At 43.1% G+C, this 19,121-nt stretch overlaps 1 protein-coding gene across 5 annotated transcripts in view; it reads right to left on the bottom strand.

The window, feature by feature from the left end:
• The window catches only part of AKAP13 (A-kinase anchoring protein 13), a 446,306-nt gene that overhangs the window by 29,912 nt on the left and 397,273 nt on the right, over positions 1 to 19,121 (bottom strand). For all 5 annotated transcript variants that reach the window (XM_073618416.1, XM_073618419.1, XM_073618420.1 and 2 more), the window contains 8 exons: positions 18,946 to 19,084; positions 17,662 to 17,774; positions 15,029 to 15,175; positions 13,103 to 13,353; positions 8,106 to 8,231; positions 7,901 to 8,018; positions 5,271 to 5,522; positions 3,111 to 3,187 (listed from right to left, as the gene is read on the bottom strand). In XM_073618416.1, coding sequence (XP_073474517.1) covers positions 3,111 to 3,187; positions 5,271 to 5,522; positions 7,901 to 8,018; positions 8,106 to 8,231; positions 13,103 to 13,353; positions 15,029 to 15,175; positions 17,662 to 17,774; positions 18,946 to 19,084 — 1,223 coding nt within the window. The remainder of the gene's footprint in view (positions 1 to 3,110; positions 3,188 to 5,270; positions 5,523 to 7,900; positions 8,019 to 8,105; positions 8,232 to 13,102; positions 13,354 to 15,028; positions 15,176 to 17,661; positions 17,775 to 18,945; positions 19,085 to 19,121) is intronic.

Below are 19,121 nucleotides of genomic sequence, written 5' to 3'. Positions count from 1 at the left end.
ACATGAAAGCCCGCATGGAGTTTGCTAAAAAACACCTGAAGGACTCCAAGATGGTGAGAAATAAGATTCTCTGGTCTGATGAGACCAAGATAGAACTTTTTAGCCTTAATTCTAAGCGGTATGTGTGGAGAAAACCAGGCACTGCTCATTACCTGTCCAATGCAGTCCCAACAGTGAAGCATGGTGGTGGCAGCATCATGCTGTGGGGGTTTTTTTCAGCTGCAGGGACAGGACGACTGGTTGCAATCGAGGGAAAGATGAATGCGGCCAAGTACAGGGATATCCTGGACGAAAACCTTCTCCAGAGTGCTCAGGACCTCAGACTGTGCCGAAGGTTTACCTTCCAAGAAGACAATGATCCTAAGCACACAGCTAAAATAACGAAGGAGTGGCTTCACAACAACTCCATGACTGTTCTTGAATGGCCCAGCCAGAGCCCTGACTTAAACCCAATTGAGCATCTCTGGAGAGACCTAAAAATGGCTGTCCACCAACATTTACCATCCAACCCAACAGAACTGGAGAGGATCTGCAAGGAGGAATGGCAGAGGATCTGCAAGGAGGAATGGCAGAGGATCCCCAAATCCAGGTGTGAAAAACTTGTTGCATATTTCCCAAAAAGACTCATGGCTGTATTAGATCAAAAGGGTGCTTCTACTAAATACTGAGCAAAGGGTCTGAATACTTAGGACCATGTGATATTTCAGTTTTTCTTTTTTAATAAATCTGCAAAAATGACAACAATTCTGTGTTTTTCTGTCAATATGGGGTGCTGTGTGTACATTAATGAGGAAAAAAAATTAACTTAAATGATTTTAGCAAATGGCTGCAATATAACAAAGAGTGAAAAATGTAAGGGGGTCTGAATACTTTCCGTCCCCACTGTGTATGTATATATATATATATATATATATATATATATATATATAATTATTCTACAGACACACACACCCTCATACATGGTTACAGAATTTTCATTTTCACGTCACTGTTCCAAGTGCTTTTATTGCATGCTTTTTAACCATGGTATAATAGACAGATTGTTTTTTTGCATAAACCATTGACAGGACATACAGTACATCTGCATTATGCAAACCAACAAGGGTGTCAAGGGGCCCTTATGGATTCTGACTGTTAAAAAGCAATTTGTTTATATTTATGGAGCCTGCCGTCAACTTTCCTTTGGATCCATCTTTTGATAAAGTTCCGTCGTACAATGGCCTCATTGGCATGTAAATGTTATCAAGCAAGTTTTGTTTTGACCACAAAATGATATATTTGTTGACACTAGGCCATGCAGATTTATCCATACTTGTTCAAAGTCCCATCTGTTTAACATTGGGCTGCTACAATCAGTAAGGTGGTCAGGAGGCCCTGCAAATAAGACTGATGCCTAAAGCAATCGTATACAAGCTTTACTTTCATTTTTTAACTTGAAATGAAATAATGACAGCTGGGACTGGATGGCAGCTGGTGGAGTGGGTACAAAAGTTCAAAACCTGAAGAGTAGCAGACACAGGGCTGCAAATTAGCTGCTCTCCCCATGCCAGGAAATTGGTCAGACATTGGTAGTGCTTAGCATGCTCAAGAGCTACTTGTATTAAAATTGTATCCCACTTCTTCTTTAGGGTCTCCATTAAACAAAACTCTACTTTTGCAAAAAATAAAAATTGCTATAATGTACTAGGAGCTACAAAAGTAATTTTGTAACTTAATTTTATTTAAAATACCTTTTCATTTTAAGCTGTGGTCAGCTGATTTTTTTTTTTAAATCTAAAAAAAAACTCTCAAAAATGGCTTCCTTGTAACTATGAACATGACTACAATAGGGACATTATGTGCACCTTCCATGTACAGAACTCCATAATATGTGATTAGTTTGACGCTTTTTTCCAGCTGACTTTACATTACAACTCTGGGGACTACTACGGTTCCCAAAGCTTTACAGAGGTTGCACAGATCTGGATACACTGTTACTATTTTTGGATTAGTTAAGCCAAGAGTGAATTTTCCATAAGGGAGAAGAGGGGGGACACTTGCCAGATGCCTCAGCCTCTCAATGCGCCGCTGAGAGTCTGAGCCAGCCACTCTTGCCCCTCCCCAGCCTAGCGCTACAGTGAGCGCTGGAGGGGCAGAACAAAAAGCGGATGACTGACAGTCACGGCTCTCTGCTCAAGGCGGACCTGAGAACTGAGCGATCAGCGGCCTTTTGATCGCTCACTTCTCAGTGTAGAAATAGCAGGGAACAGATGCAGCATCAGATCGGTGAGTATCCATGTTTATTTTGTTGATAATCCCACACTGCTCTTTTGAGATAAACAGATGCCTCTCATGCAGTTTCTAAACATCTTGCAATGCATTGGGGCAATACTAGAAAATCAGAATTTTGTTTGAAAAGACAAAGCCCACTGATGCCATTCCTTCTTACAGCTGTCACAATTCAATAAATGGGAAAAATTGGATGTGATGCTGGCCGTAGATGGTCCAATTCCTGCTGAATCAGCTGGAATTCGAACCGTGCATGGCCCTGTGGGCAACATCCAGCTCCTAACAGTCAGACTGAAAAAACTAAGCAGCTGGGTAGAAATTGGCGACCAGTGGCCGAATCCAATCAGATGCAGTCATTGTTCGGCTATTCAGACAGCCGCAGGTGCAATAGCTAGTAGGGGAGATTTCTCCATACATTCTGTAAGGCAGGCCCATACTTTATACAGTTTTCTTTCCTTCAACTGGTGGAAGGAAAGAAAACTGCTCGATTCCCCAATCAATAGTGTTGATGGGGGAATCCCTCCTGTCCAGTGGAGCTATTGCACTCTGCCGGCAGGAAATTCGGCTGGTTACTGATGAACTGACAGAATTTTGATTCATCTATGCCCACCTTTAACCTTGGATGAGAAAATAGAGTGATTTCCCTCAATTGACCAAACTAGAGAAATCTAAATATGCAAGACTGGCCTTACAATAACACAATAAAGAACAATTTTATACAATTTTGAACTGTAAAAGATTCATCCTTCTTATTAATTAAAATATTACAGGTTAACAAATAAGCCAACTAGGTCACAAGTTATTTGTCATAAGCACATTTCAGGGATGTGAAGGGGCCTCACCAGTGATGCAAAGACATATTTCTGGTCCTTTTCCTGGAGGAAAACTAACACATCAGTCAGCAGCACAGCCAGCACCTCTGTAGATCAGAGAAAAGACTTTGTTATTGTACGAATTTAACACATGACCATAGTCCTGCCTGTTTCTACTCTACAGTTATCTGCTAAGATTAATGTCATGCTAGCCCCTCATCTGTGCCTTAGTCAGCTGTTTTTTTTTATGGACAGTATCGGGTGTATCAGGTTCTACATTAGGAATATGTTCCCACTTACAGTAAAAATGAAAACCTAGCTGAGATGGACGGCAATGGCCTGCAATTTAGTGATTCCGTTGGAAATGAGGATTACTCACAGGCAATGTGGTTCCTGGTCTGCAAAAAATATAACTTTTAATTACAAGTTAGTTTTTAACCCTTCTTTTTTTCCTTTAGCCTCCTGACTATGCTGATGGAGACATTTCATAGTAAAGACAGCCAGGTTACCAAGCCTTGTAAAGTTGGTGTTGATGGATCAAGGAAAAACAAATTGCTCCTCCAAAAGGGTGGAGACTGGGAGAACTGGTTGTTCTTGGCAGTACATAAACTTGTGGGCGAGGATGACTAAATCACAACCGACTTACATTGATGTCACTGTATAAAATACAGTTTTCCTGCAATAGACTGAGATCCCATTGTAAAGTCATGTCATTTATTCAACACTGGACACAGTTAGCATGTTTACCATGCTGCAATTGATTTAAAGGTAGACGCTCATACACGAGCTGCCACTGAGGACATGTTATTTAAAGGAGAAGTACAGCCAAAGCTTGTTTGGCTGTACTTCTCCTGTGACCCGTTTTCAGCAGACAGCTGGCTGAAGCCCACTGCCGTCTGACATCACAGAGTTGGTCCAGGCTCAAGCAAGATTACAACAGTAAAGTCAGGACCTGCCCACATGCCTAGAAGAGCCGCTGAGAGCCTGAGATGGTTGCTCCTGCCCCTCCACAGCCCAGCGCTCCAGTGAGCTTGGGGGGGCAGAGCAGAGAGCCGGTGACTCAACAGTCACCAGCTCTCTGCTTGGGGAGCTCTGAGAACCAAGTGATCAGCAGTCTTTTGATCACTCGGTTCTCAGTCTTGAAGCCAGCAGGGGACAGATGCAGCATTGGACCGATGCAGCATCCACCTAGGTAAGTATGATTTTTGGAAAAAAAAAGCCCAACTTCTCTTTTAAGGTTGCCGTCCAGAGAGGTCATTTTTGAAGCCCAACTCTGGGAAAACTGAACATTCTCCCCTGCAGTGGGGCTGTGCTCACACTGCAAAGGTTCACTTCTTGTTTAGTCTAGGGGAGTGTAAAAACACTAATAGTTACCTGATCCTCTATTCCCCAGGAGATAGTGCTCCCCTATGCTCTGGTGGTGGATTGACCCTTGGCATCATGTCCAATGCAGGGCCATTTACCATGCAACAGTCTTAATGACATCAGGACCGGTGAAGCATGTGGGAGAATACACTGCGGGGACCAGGCTAGCAGCATGGTAGGGAGGCAAGTAGATCTTCTATTCTATGCCCCCTAGACCTAAATGATCAGTTGACCCTTGCAGTGCAGGTACAGCTCCACTGCAAGACAGAATTTTCAAGTTTCCAGCAGTTCAGATTTAAATAAAAGGTAGTATTCCAGAAGTATGGAGGCCACCACTTCTGTGCCGCTTTAAATTTCAGTGTTGCCAAGCTTGTCCAATTGATTCAGTACTTTCTGGGGTTGATTTACTAAAGCTGGAAAGTGCAAAATCTGGTGTAGCTCTGCATAAAAACCAATCAGCTTCTAGGTTTTATTGCCAAAGCTTAATTGAACAAACTGAATTAGCGACTCACAGAGGTTGAGGCTTCTATCTTCAGTTATCATTCTGACATTTCTTTTAGGCATGCTCGTTCAGGGATATTGTCGTAGAAAGTATTAAAGTCAAAACAACCAGTCTTGAGCCGGTCAACTAGCATTTTCAGAAGGAGGTCAGCAACGTCAGCTCCTGTATTTCCCACAGTACAATTTTTTTTTTACTTGTCCCTTGTTACATAAGGCTCTTTCACATGGGGGCAGCAGCCTCTACCACTCTCTCAAAAGTGGTGGAACACTTTTGAGAGGGTGGTAGAGCAGTGGCTACCAGGCATATAGTAGGCAAAGTCTAACCTTTAATTCTATTGGCTGGACTGGATCTCAGGAACAGAATGCCGTCACGGACCAATTTCCTCCGTTTAAGGTCCTCCTTTGCAAACATTTGCCCACTCTTCATGCGTTGTATTGATTTACTATCAGTCTTGTTGTAGACCTCGTAAAGGCGCGTCTTCTTCTCATAATTTTTTACTTTATTATTCACTTCAGAAATAACATCCTTTACCAAGCTCAGGGCTTTTTCCACTTCCTGGTGCTCAATTTCATTCTCTGTAAACAGATCAAAAACTTGATTGAAACACAGACACACAGACCCCTCCACTTGAGAAGAGAGAGAATTCATGGAGTGGAGAAGAAGTCTTCTCCGCTACTGTCAGTCAAAACAAGTGCCAATCTATAGGGTTCAGGGCGTTAAAGAGACACTGCTACTTCTGAACTAAATGCTTAAAGTGGAGCTCTGCCCAAAAGGGAAAGGTCCGCTTTAAGGCCTCCTTCCCCGCTCTTGTTTGTGAAATTGAGCTTTTGGGGAGAGGGGGGGTACCCGATTTTGACCGGTACCAGCTCTGAATGCCTAGGCAATTGGAAGCTGAAGTTTACCTTCCCCTCCCTCCCGCAGTCTTCTGGGACACGTCACAGGTCCCAGAAGACTGCCGGACAATTCACAGTGCCGCTCGCACATCCCATAGTAAAGATGCCGACACCAGGGAGAGAGAGACACAGGGTGAAAATGGCTGGGGTGAGGACGGCGCTGGATCGTGGGATCAAGGGCTAGCCTTGGATACATATATTTTAGTACTATTGATATATTTAGTAAAAACTAGGGTTGTCCCGATACCGATACTAGTATCGGCACCGATACCGAGCATTTGCCCAAGTATTTGTACTCAGGCAAATGCTCCTGATGCTTCCGCCGATACCTGGAAGTCAGCTGTGATCGGCGGTGGGGGAGTTACAAGATTCTCCCCCAGCGGCTTTCAGCAGCTTTAGTGACATACAGCGTTGATCAGTCACCGCTGACTGTCACTGCATCCTCCTCCATGCCCCCTCCGTTCCTCTGTGCCTCTCTGCTGTCCCCCTCCGTTCCTCTCTCCTTCCCTGTGTCTCTCCACTGTCCCCCTCCGTTCCTCTCTCCTTCCCTGTGCCTCTCCGCTGTCCCCTCTGTTCCTCTCTCCTTCCCTGTGCCTCTCCGCTGTCCCCTCCGTTCCTCTCTCCTTCCCTGTGCCTCTCCGCTGTCCCCTCCGTTCCTCTCTCCTTCTCTGTCCCCTCCGTTCTGCTGTCTCTCTCCGCTGTGTGTATGGATAGAGTCAGCTGACTCTGTCCATTCACATAACTGAAACATTGTAATCTCCTGTGATTACGATGTGTCAGTTTATGAATGGAGAGGAGCCGCTGTCTTCTCTCCATTCATTCTCAGTGCAGCTGAGGCTGCAGAGAAAGGGACTGGGGAATCTCTATCCTCTGTCTCTTTCTCTGTCTCAAGGGGGAGATATCAGAGGTCTGTTAAGACCCCTGATATCTCACCAAAGCCCCCCAACAGGGCTGATTAAAAAAAAAAAAACAAAAAAAAAAAAAAACATATAAAGAATAAAAAAAATATTATTGTAAAAAATAAAAATTGTAAAAAAAAAAACAAAAAACACACACACATACACCGTTCACCCCCCCCCCCCCCCCCCAAAAAGAAAACACTGTCACGTGGCATTAAAAAAAAAAAGTATCGGTAATCGGTATCGGCGAGTACCTGAAAAAAAGTATCGGTACTTGTACTCGGTCCTAAAAAAGTGGTATCGGGACCACCCTAGTAAAAACGTTCTGGTGGCGTCTCAGTGGGGCATTTAGGTTCTAAGTGGGCTGCTCTCATGAACCAAGGAACTGAAAACAATCTTGAACTATGGAAGCAATAAGGGAGTTCAAAAATTGGAGCGCCATACAAGTTGTTAGAGTTTACAAAAAGATTTTATTCCAAACGTATAGTTCGTTTTACAGCCAACGCATTTTAGGGACCACACGTCGTCCCCTTCATCAAGGGTTAACATTTACGCATATCTGCTGATATGCTTAAACTCTGTATTACAAGCTCTCGGCAGTAAACACCTTGATGAAAAAGTTTCAACCTGCTGTTTACTGCTCAAAATACAGAGTAATTTCCAATCCACCCTATAGCAGTTTTACTGCTACAGGGCGGCAGCTGTGTTGCATTCTATGCATGAAGGTAAAAAAAACCTTCTGTGTGCAGCCCCCATAATACTTACCTGAGCCCCCTCTTAATCCAGTGATGTCCTTGAGAGCCTTGCCTCTCCAGGGACTCGCACTCCTGATTGGCTTTTGGCAATGCCTCCTGTTGCTGTCTTTAACAACCAGTGAGCCAATCAGGAGATGGAGGGGGCGGGCCGTGCAGCGGCTCCGTGTGTGAGTGGACACACAGAGCCGCGGCTTGGGAGGGCGCCTGCTTGGATTTCCCCATAGCAAGCTGCTTGCTGTTGGGGCACCCGGCAGGAGGGAGGAGCCAGGAGTGCCGGCGTGGGACCCAAGAGGATGATCCAGGCTGCTCTGTGCAAAACCATTACACAGCGCACGAAAGTATAACATGTTTATTTAAAAAAAAAAACGATTTAATATTGCTTTAAGACACACATAATAATGATTACCTTTTGTATATTGCAGTATTCTCTGTAAAAGCACTGGGTACTTTGTTATCCTTTGAGTAACCAGTAGTATGCATTCTGGGATCCCCAGACGGCGGACTAATGAGCTACTTCCCTTTTTCTGAAACAAAACAGACTCTTAGTAATATGCACAGTTTTGAAACCAGAAATATCTATAACGTAAAGATGGAGTTGGTAGCTCCAATACCTTAATAAAGGCCTGAAACCTCTTCTCCTTGGACAGCAAATCCTTGAAATAATTCACGGCTTCATTGTGGTGGCCACAAAATTTACCATATGTTCTCTTCATGTGTTCAGCTTTTTCACCAGAGAACTGCAAAGACAGAAACAAATAAATATTGCATCTTCAGTAATAAAATATGGAACGTTTTTCATTATTACGATACTTCGTAAAAGCAAAGAGTAACAGTCAACCGGTAATTCGTGTTCACGGGGAGTCTACTGGATTTCCAACAAGGCTTCAAATACTTCTATGCAAGACTTTTATATAACCATAGCTATTCCATTTTAAGGGCAAAATAGAATGGGGCAGATTTACTAAAACTGGAGAGTGCAAAATCTGGTGCAGCTTTGCATAGAAACCAATCAGCTTCCAGGTTTTTATTTTTTGTCAAGGCTTAACTGAAGCTGAAGATGGAAGCTGACTGGCTACCATGCACAGCTGCACCAGATTTTGCTCTCTCCAGTAAATCAACTACAATATCTGGCTGCTAACTTGTAAAAGTTACAAAGCCTGAGTACCGGTTCACACCAGCATGCTCTGCGAGATCGCATGGACATGCGATGTCCGCACGATGCGATTCCAGCCATACAAATAGTATGGTTTATATTGCATCACATTCGGACCAAACTCGCACAGGACCCTTTTTTTGGTCCGCACCAGAATCAGATGTTCACACCCATGCAATCCGATTCATGTCCGAACTGTCAGTTCCAGTGCGATATGCAAGCTGAAATGGGGGTGTCATTAACAATGTATTGACACTCCCGGCAGTTGGCATATGGCAGTGTGAACTGCTGTGTGAGTCGGGTGCGATGCGGGAACCCCGCAGTGGATTTGCAGGGTTCCCAGCATCGCACAAGTGTGAACTGAGCCTGAGGGCAGCCCCAGCAATATTGTTCCTCAATCATTCATTTCAACATTTTATAATCCCAGCACCAAATGTCCTCTCTAGCTTTAGTACTTGTGCTGTCTTACCAGTAGAACCCCCGGGCATACATTATATTTTTGCACAGTAATTAAAACTTGCATGGAAGCACTTCTACATAGTATAGTATACCTAGCATCCCTCTCTTCTGCCGGGAGGGAGTGTGTGAAGAAAAAACATAATTTTACTGTTACTTGCAAGTGATATTTAAAGGAGAAGTTTACCTTTAACATATTACACCCATATTTAGGGTATAACATATTCAGCATCAGACACCTCTCTCTCCCCCCTCTCGTGGCAGTGAGGCGGGGATCATCTCCCTGTACTCGCTGACACAATTCAAACAGAGCGCAGTCTTGCGGGGCCCTGCCCACAGGGCCACGTCACTGATCCCTGTTAAACAAACAATGAACTACGAGTACCGGCAGCCTTTGCGGCTGTCGGCTTGTAGTCCTTAATGAACTACCAGGGCGCTGTTGAGCGCTGTGCTGTGGTAGATCATTGATTCTTCCTGTCAGTGTAAAACTGCCTACCTGTACATCGCAGCTTACACTTACAGTCTTGCAGGACACCTGCATGGCATCAGCGATCTCCTTATTGCTGGTGCAATGCTTTCCTGGCTCCTAAAACAAAAAATAATAAATGCACTTTTTTTTTACCTGCAAAAAAAAATGTGCATTTATTCTTTTTTGTTCAAAGTTGAACTTATCCTTTAATAAGGTGGTCCAGCTTCATTGGTGTCCTGACATCAGGGCACTACCAGCTCTGAGCAGTTCCATACTGCTCCAGGTTTCTAAGGCTGGCCATACATTACACAGTTTCCTTTAGCTTTACCAAAACCATATAATATGAGGTCAGACCTAAACACTTTTAAATTTTTATACAATCAGGCAGGGCCTTACACGACATAGTTGAAGGTAAATCTAGGAGTTGAAGGAAACGGAATACGATTTGTATAATGTATGGCCAGTTTAAGACTGTCAAAGTGGTGGCTGCAAGTTGTATTGTATAGTGGCTGGTGCGATGTCACCCGGCAGTGGCAAAGCAGTGGCTTCTGGATCCTATCTTTTCTCTGGGCATTATTTCAGCTAAGGAATGGCCAACAGAGAAGAAGAGGAACACTACGGCTGGGTATACACTAGTAGAATTTCATTCAATATTTTTCGTTGCGAGAACATTTTTCCAATCATTATTGGGGTCAAATGGACGTTAGTCTTTTACTGCAGTAACGAGAAAAATTGAGGGAGCAGGATAGAAAATGTTTCTTGAATGTACAAAATTCTAACAGCGTATCTTGTTTTTATTCCAAAATGTGAAAAGCAAACGAGATCTTGAACTACTAACAACATTGAAATGCGAATATATATATATATATGTGAAGCGCTGTGTAAATTGACAGCACTATATACGTAATAAATACTAAGAATTTTTGTATGACCTTTCCCAAGAATTTTTGGTTTTAAATTCTATTAGTGTATACCTAGCCTAAAGTAGAACTAAAGACAAAACTTTATTTTTTTGTTTTGGACAGAGGGGAAATGGATTAGAATGCTTGTCAATTTTTATTGCCGTCTGTGGCCCTGTTAAGGAGCTTCACCCTCTCCGCCAGAACGGGGATCTGTCAATGTAAACAAACAGATCCCCATTCTGACGGGAGTACAGGGTGATCGTCTGTTCCTAGTGATCAGGAACAGCGATCTCTCTCTACTCCCAGTCAGTCCCCTCCCCCCCAGTTAGAAACACTTCCCAGGGAACGCATTTAACCCCTTGATCGTCTCCTAGTGTTAACCCCTTCCCTGCCAGCGACATTTATACAGTAATTAGTGCATTTTTACAGCCATGATTGCTGTGGGGAAAAAAAAAAGACATCAATTTAATTTGGGTACAGCGTTGCACGACCGTGCAATTGTCGGTTAAAGCAGCACAGTGCCGTATTTCAAAAAATGGCCTGGTCATTAAGGGGGCAAATCTTCCGGTCCTTAAAGCGGTGTAACGGCCATAATTTTTTTTTTCTTCAGATCCTAACAGTATTACAACATATAACCATTAATCATATAGCAATCGTTCCCGTTCTATATTGTAATCATTTTTAGAACTTACTTAATATCTTGTCCCTGCTGTTGTGGCCGTTTCCATATTAAGTATGGGCATGTGAAGCCCAGTCTATATTTTTTTAATGAATTTCCTGATAGGGGTGCATGCTGGGTAACCAGCATGCACCTCTCGATCTCACTCATGCGCAATTAAACGTCAGCCGTAGCACGATTGTATAGTTGCCATAATAACGGGCGGCGATGGAGGAAGGTCCCGCCCCGTTGATATGACAACTTAGATTCCTGTTTGGAAACAATGCGATTTTTCAACACAGTAAACCATACAGACTCATGGGAAATGATGTGTCATCATTTCCCATGAGCCCAGGCGAGTCAGGAAGAGAACTAGGAGCAAAGTGGAATAGGAAGTAGGCAGATTAGGATGACAGCAACCCTACTTGAACCCTACCCTTACTTACTTGAAAGACCCTAGCAACAGGGTCTTTCAAGTAAGTAAAGATTTTTTTTTTAGCAAAATTATTTTTATTAAATTTAAAAGGAGACTACTAATGTAAATTTTTTTTTTTGGGTGGACCTCCGCTTTAAGTGGTTAATTTGCAGCAGTTTCCTCTCACTTCCTCTTTGGCTATGGGACAGGAAATTGAGGGTAATCTCCACAATGGGACACAGATGGCAAAAAAAAAAAATCTGACAGGGGTTATAACACTCCCTTGCTCTAACCATAATGAAAAAAATTTTTGCCTATAGTTCTACTTTAAGAAAAAAATTAAATACAAGGTCGCATAGGGGTTGCTTTTCAAGGGCTAATTTATTTTGCACTAATCTGGCTGCATTTTAACTTTAAGTGAGCCTGAAATTTCACTTTAATTATTCTGATTAATTTAAAACCAATTTGATTATAAAAACACAACAAACTTCTTAAAATAGCAATTATCAACTGATGTAGATGGAAAGAGGCAATACAAGCTTGTTTCACCAAAGCAATGGCTGTGCTTGTGACTCCTCCTCGAAAGACTATAGCACCATACAGTTGTTGCCAAGTCCATATGGATTACGAGACAATTTTTGTATTACTTTATGTGACGGACCCCTGTTCTCAAGATGAGTGTGTCCACTGTATCGCTCCTCTGTCCAGTACCACACAATCTAAAACCCCTTAGCTTTCCCATTTACTAGTCGTAGATCAGTGTAGGGTAAAACATCAGACAGTTTATTACAACAAGAATACAAGTCTTATATACAGTTAAAGAGGAGTTTCCTACCGCCTGCTCATGTTACTCTAACAATACACCTGTAACCAGAAACATATATTAACATGAGCTAATTAACTAATCCCTTAAAGCAGCCGACGTGACTCCCTAACTACAATACACATTATCATACATCTCAACACAGAATGCATTCATACAATTGCAGGGTTAATTAGCACAAACAACAATGGGTGAAAGACTCTTAGAAGCTGTCATACTAGACAAATTTACATTATAGCAGACAACAGACAGGTGGCTGGAGTGGACATCAGCATCTCCTAACAGTATTTGTCTCATCATTATGAATCAGCCACTATTTCTAATATGGCATACGCAGGGTTCCCAAAATCTGTGTGTCTTGAGGGGACATGGACCTGAATCCAAAGTAACACCACCTCAGGGGTCCCCAGGCATACAGCTTACAAAGAGCACCGTTCCTCCAAATGCCAGGGCCCATAATCACAAGGCAAGAGGCTAGCATTCAGTCCTCTCCAAAAGTCTCTGTCCCGGCTAGGTCTGTCACACTTTAGTCTTGCGAAATTCACAAAAGTAAGACATATAGGAACCCAGCAATGTAACAGATATAGTAAAGTGTATATATATATATATATATATATATATATATATATATATATATATATATATATATATATATATATATATGAGAGAAAGAGAGAGAGAGAGAGAAAGAGGGAGATCAAAAGATCATCCTTACTACACTACAGATATTACCTGGTTCACCAGAATATCCCCAATCCTTCTGATGACAAAGTTATGCTCGCTTTTTTCAGCCACTGACTCCTTTTTTCTCTCCAGAATCCGTTGGAAGAACTGGGTGTGGATGTTCAGCAAGTCATCTAAGCATGGGAAGATCTTTTCTAGAACTTTCTGCTCAAGCTGCAGCTCAGTCAGCATTCCCCGATAGTAGACTTCATTCATAATCTTCAGAGTCCGGACATGATGCATTTCTGTCTGCATGAGCTCTGCACAAAAAGGACCAGGAAGATGAATCAAACTCCTCTCTACACAATATAGCTGACCAACAACCAGTTCAATATAGACTGTCATTTTTTTGTTAAAACCAGTCAATGTTTACACAATCAAAGAAAACGTCATGGTATTTAGTGTATGAAAAACTAATGACTCCATGATGAGGCTAAAAAAAATTTGAGGTTTGGTCCCCTTGGATTACTTAAAGTGATTGTAAGGGTTTTTTTTTTTTAAATAACAAACATGTCATACTTACCTCCACTGTGCAGCTCGTTTTGCACAGAGTGGCCCCGAACTTGCTCTTCTGGGGTCCCCCCGCAGGTTTTGAGGCGCCTCCCCACAACAGATAACCCCCTAGGGGTGCGTTACCTTGCGGGCGTGCTCCTGAGTCCAACATTTGGCGTCCATAGCCACGAATGCAGGATTCGCCGCGCCCCCCAGCGCTCACGTCATTGTATTTGATTGACAGCAGCGGGAGCCAATGGCTGCGCTGCTATCAATATATCCAATCAAGAGCCGAGAACCCCGGGCAGAGAGAGAGTGCATCCCCGTGGGTCAAGTTCGAGGGTTCAGGTAAGTAAAATGGGGGGGCCGGTCACTGAAAGGGGTTTTTTCACCTTAATGCATAGGATACATTAAGGTGAAAAAACACTTAGGTTTACAACCCCTTTAATCTTTCCCTGGAGACTTTGATGATTCTTTATGGACCAGCTAACATCCACCTAGATTTGAAGGAAATGGTTTTGAAATAATAATTGTTCTCTAACTGGTCTTGCTCCTTTCCTTCCCTGTATCCCCAAACCCTTTTCCACTGTCTCCTTTCACTTTTTTTTCCCTCTCTTACTTGCCCTTTTTATGAATGTTCTTACTCTCCTCTCTTAGGCTGTCCATAGACGTAGCAATGTTCTTTCCTGCAACCATGCGTTGCAAGAAAGAAAAATCGCTCCATCAACACAGTCAGTGATGGGGGGGAATCCCTCCAATGGAGCTAATGTGTTCTCCCAGCAGGTATTGCCACTGACTCTAGCTGCTGGCAATAATTGCATGAAAAATTGCATGAAAAATCCGTCCAGCTGGTTGGTCGATCAACCTGGGTACAATCACCTTGCCCACACAGGGTTTGAATCTCAGCCAGCCCTGCTGAACGGGCCGAGATTTGATCCGTCTATGACCGGCTTTATTCACGGTAGTTGGGGCTGGATTGTAAACAGAGGTGTAGAACCCTCTTTGTTGTGGATATCAAAATATAATTGTACTGCATCATTTCTGCCCTAAGGTTGGATCCTCTTTATATCTTGCACAGAGCTTTATACATCTGATTTTCTTTGTGTCTACATGTATTACTGTCTGAAATTTTTCAATAAAAATCTATTGAAAAAGAAAATAATTTAAAAATTAAGTCTCAACATGTTTATATTTTTTTAAAGCACGAAATCCAACAATTCTGTGGAGTAAAATCGAAATCAAGGCAAATGATGATGTTGATATGGAATGGTAGCACACGGTAGTTGGCTTTCTTTATATTGCTCCCTATGGAAGGCCATTACCCACCCCAGAAGAGCGCCCATTGAGTGGCCCATCTCTGTTCTCTTCTGTTCACTGATGCTGTGTTTAACTACTCCATCCAGTTGCCGAGTACTAACTCATCTTCCAGAGTTTAGTTCTTACCGTAGATCACGTCCTGCCGTTTCACCACCTCTTTCTTTAGCTGTTTAAGAAACTTGCTTTCCACCGTCTGACTCCAGGATTCTGCCTCCAGCTGCTTGGAATCTGCCTCAAACTCGCCCATGAGCTGCCCCTCATTCATGTCTGTGCCTGTCCGCAGAGTAAAGAGATTCCATTACTAAAATACATTATTTTCAAAATATGTCCAAATAAAACACAATCATAAAAAACTTAAATGAAGGTACTAGTCTTGATGTTACAGCTTACAGAAAATGTAATATGCATAAAAAACATACTAAAACAAAAGAGAATATGGTTTGGTGTATATGGTCACACCATCATTGAATTTCAGCATATTGTAATCTCTTCACAACTTTAGACTTAAAAAGTGTTACTAAACCCACAACAGTAAAATCAGTCTGTATATGAAGTAAAGCATGCTGGTTATACTCACTGTGGAACCTAAGGGGTTAATACTCTGCATTGTGTAAAAAGACTGTTTGATCCTGTCTCCTCTGATCCTCCCCTTCTTCTACCATCCCAATCCATCTCCTGACAGTGCAGAGCCTTGGAGTCAGTCTGCACATGCTCAGTTTGGTGTGTATTGCTAGATTTTTTTTTTTTTCCTGGGAGGGTCCATGTGATCAGCACAGGGCCAATCAGCAATGTCCAGACAGAGGGTCAGGGGTCATGCAGCCTCATAGGACAGCCAGGGGAGACTGAAAACTAATCCTACAAGCTTTAACCAGACACTGATAAATATCAAGACTGCTATATACTGCTGATGAGAAAAGGTATTTAGAATTTTATATTTACTAGTATAATTGCATTTCCACATTCTGTGTACTGTGGGAGACCAGATATAGTGAATGCAGGGTCCTGGGTTTAGTAACACTTTAACCTCTTTAGTAACACTTTAACCAACAGTGAAAAAATAACCCTCCCGGTTGATCAATATTCACCCTGTGATACATCATCCATCCGGCCCCCTCTATTATAACATTCAGACCAGACCTGGTCCTCTAAGAGCCGGTTCACACAGGGGCGACTTGTCAGGAGACCTAGCCGCCTGACAAGTCGCCTCCCGTTCTGTACAATGGAACTGTTCTAATAGGAGCGACGCAAGTCGCTCCGACTTAGAAAAAGGTTCCTGTACTACTTCAGGGGCGACTTGGGGCGACTTGCATAGACTTCTATACAGAAGTCGTTTTGCAAGTCGCCACGGAAGTCGTTTGCAGGTCGCCTCGCTGAGGCGACCTGCAAGTCGTGCCGCCCCTAGTGTGAACCGGGGGTTAGGCTCTGAGGTATAACAACAAACATGTTATACTTACCTCCACTGTGCAGCTCGTTTTGCACAGAGTGACCCCAAACCTCGTCTTCTGGGGTCCCCCGGCGGCTCTCGTGGCTCCTCCCTGCTTCCCCGAGGGGGTTACCTTGTGGGCACGCTCCTGAGTCCAGCATTCTGCGTCCATAGCCGCCAAATGCATAAATTGGCCCGCCCCTGTGTCATTGGATTTGATTGCCTGCAGCGGGGGCCAATGGCTGCACTGCTATCAATCTATCCAATCAAGAGCCAATAACCCTGGGCAGAGAGACAGCGCGTTCCCGGCGGGTCAAGTTCAAGGGCTCAGGTAAGTAGAACCGGGGGGCTGGGGGGCCGGTCACTGCCAGCTGTTTTTTCCCCTTAATGCAAAAAAAAAAAAACACAAAGGTTTACAACCCCTTTAAGCTGACCATATATGGTTCAATGGTCCACTGGACTGAATGAAAAAAACTGAACCAATTCCTCCATTCACATAGCTGGGGTGGATAGATTAATCCTTCCCACGGTGTCCTGCTGTCGGAATACACTGATCAGCTCTGTCGCCAACTGGCTGCATACGCTGATCGAAGCAAATTTTTCCAACAAGCTGGTTCATGAGAAATCATTCCATAGATATGAATGGGATTGGCCATAGATTGATCGAAATTAGGACGGTTCCTGCTGAACCAGCCGAATTTTCGATCCATGTATGGCCAGCTTTAGTCACACATATTTACAAGTTAATGGATGGAGGAACAGTAGTGTCCCTGCTTAGTTCTATGAGCTAAGTCCCTCACACAAGCAGCGCAGTCAATTTTTTTCTCTTGTGGCAATTGCTTTAAAGTAGAATTATAGGCAAATTTTTTACAAAATTTTGGATAGAGTAACGGAAGGTTATGATATATGTCAGTTTTTAATTTTTTTGCCATCTGTGTCCTATTGAGGAGATTTACCTTCACTTCCTGTCCCATAACAGGTAACACGCCCCCTCCAGTTCACCAGAACTAGTGTCCCCACTGGAAATTGTCCCCTCTATTACTTTTCTGGGCACAACCCAAATATTTTGGATTTTGGTTTACTTTCGCTTACAATAATAACAGTAAATAGGACAAATGTAATGGTTACACATACACCATGCTATATTTATAATATAAGATTTATGAATGTTGGGAGTTGGAGATATGTTTTCAGAAACTAGTCTGCAATGCGTCAATGTTGATATTATTGTACTATTGTGCCACTGACTTTTCAGTACACTTTTCCTTTTTTTTTTTTTCATATAATCTTAGAAGTTTCTGGTTAACAAACCACACATTGTACATGGGGGTCTTACCTTCATCGACGAGGGACTCTGTAGATGCATTGACCCTGCTGATTTTGTGCAAAGAATCCGTTGACTGCGACAAAGCCTTAAAGTTGTTCCAAATATTTTCATCACATCCAACCCTAAATAAAAAGGTCCCAGATCAAATTACTACAGAGCCAATTCAAAACACTAAGAATTTCCTAGATAAGCACTTAAAATGCCATATGTGTGTATGGTTTATGGATTGGCCACTGTTTAACCATTTAATGCATCCAAAGTCAGAACAAAAGGATCAGGGAAATGGATTATATGGGCAGCAAGGGTTTAGCACAGCAAAAATGCCTAGTGCAATCCGTAGCTAAATATTAAAGTGGCTGTAAACCTCAGACATGAAATATGAACAAAGCATATAGTAAGGATGAGCTCCAGCATGTTCGCACACCCCACGTGTGTCCGCCAGAAAGTCAGCAATGCGTTGTGCTCACAGGCAGTGAGACATTTCCTGATCTCTGCAGCCGCACATTGGGACAATGTCTCACTGCCTGTGATTAGCGCATCGCAGTGCCGACTTCCTGGCAGGCTCTGCATGTGGGGTGTGCGAACACGCCGGAGCTCATCCTTACTATAAAGTGTGTACTTGTCTCAATCCAAAGCACTAAGTGTAATTTCTGTCTGCTGCTTCACTCCTCTGTTATCAGCATGAGTCACTTCTGACAAGGTATTCTGACACCATGCGGTAAAAAGGTGACATGTCAGGGCATTCCAACTTACAGCCTCAGCTCTGTTCTTGTGTGAAGGTGGTGTGCGTCTTCCCTTTAATCAGCTCTCACTGCATAGTGTAATTTTATCTCCCTGCTTCAAAAAGCTGTGCACAAAGCCAGGTCCATAAAGACAAGGATGAGTGAGTTTGGGGTAGAGGAACTTGACTGGCCTGCACAGAGTCCTGACCTCAATCTGATAGAACACCTTTGGGAGGAATTAGAATGGAGACTGCGAGCCAGGCCTTCTTGTCCAACATCGGTGCCTGACCTCACAAATGCCCTTCTGGAAGAATGGTCAAACATTCCCATAGACACACTCCTAAACCTTGTGGACAGCCTTCCCAGAAGAGTTGAAGCTGTTATAGCTGCAAAGGGTGGGCCAACTCAATATTGAACCCTACAGACTAAGACTGGGATGCCATTAAAGTTCATGTGCGTGTAAAGGCAGGCGTCCCAATACTTTTCACAATATAGTTTATATGTTCCCCACTGCAATTTTTAAAACCCATAGCTCCACAGCAGCTACAATTGCCTATGCTGACTTACACACCCTGCAATATTCTGTGTGGAGATACTCTTGGATATGGAGATTGTAGTCTGCGGCCTTCTGTTTGAAAAGCTAAGAGATGAGAAGGCAACTTCATCCGGTGCAATGACTGCTGAGCGAGGCCTTTCCTTCGGTTGGGAACCTGAAAAGAAGTGTACACCATGAATGAGCAGAACATA

Source organism: Aquarana catesbeiana, linkage group LG03 (assembly GCF_042186555.1).
Source record: "Aquarana catesbeiana isolate 2022-GZ linkage group LG03, ASM4218655v1, whole genome shotgun sequence".
Taxonomy (NCBI): domain Eukaryota; kingdom Metazoa; phylum Chordata; class Amphibia; order Anura; family Ranidae; genus Aquarana; species Aquarana catesbeiana.
The sequence above is the reverse complement of the archived record's forward strand: the minus strand, read 5'-3'. Positions and strand labels throughout refer to the sequence as shown.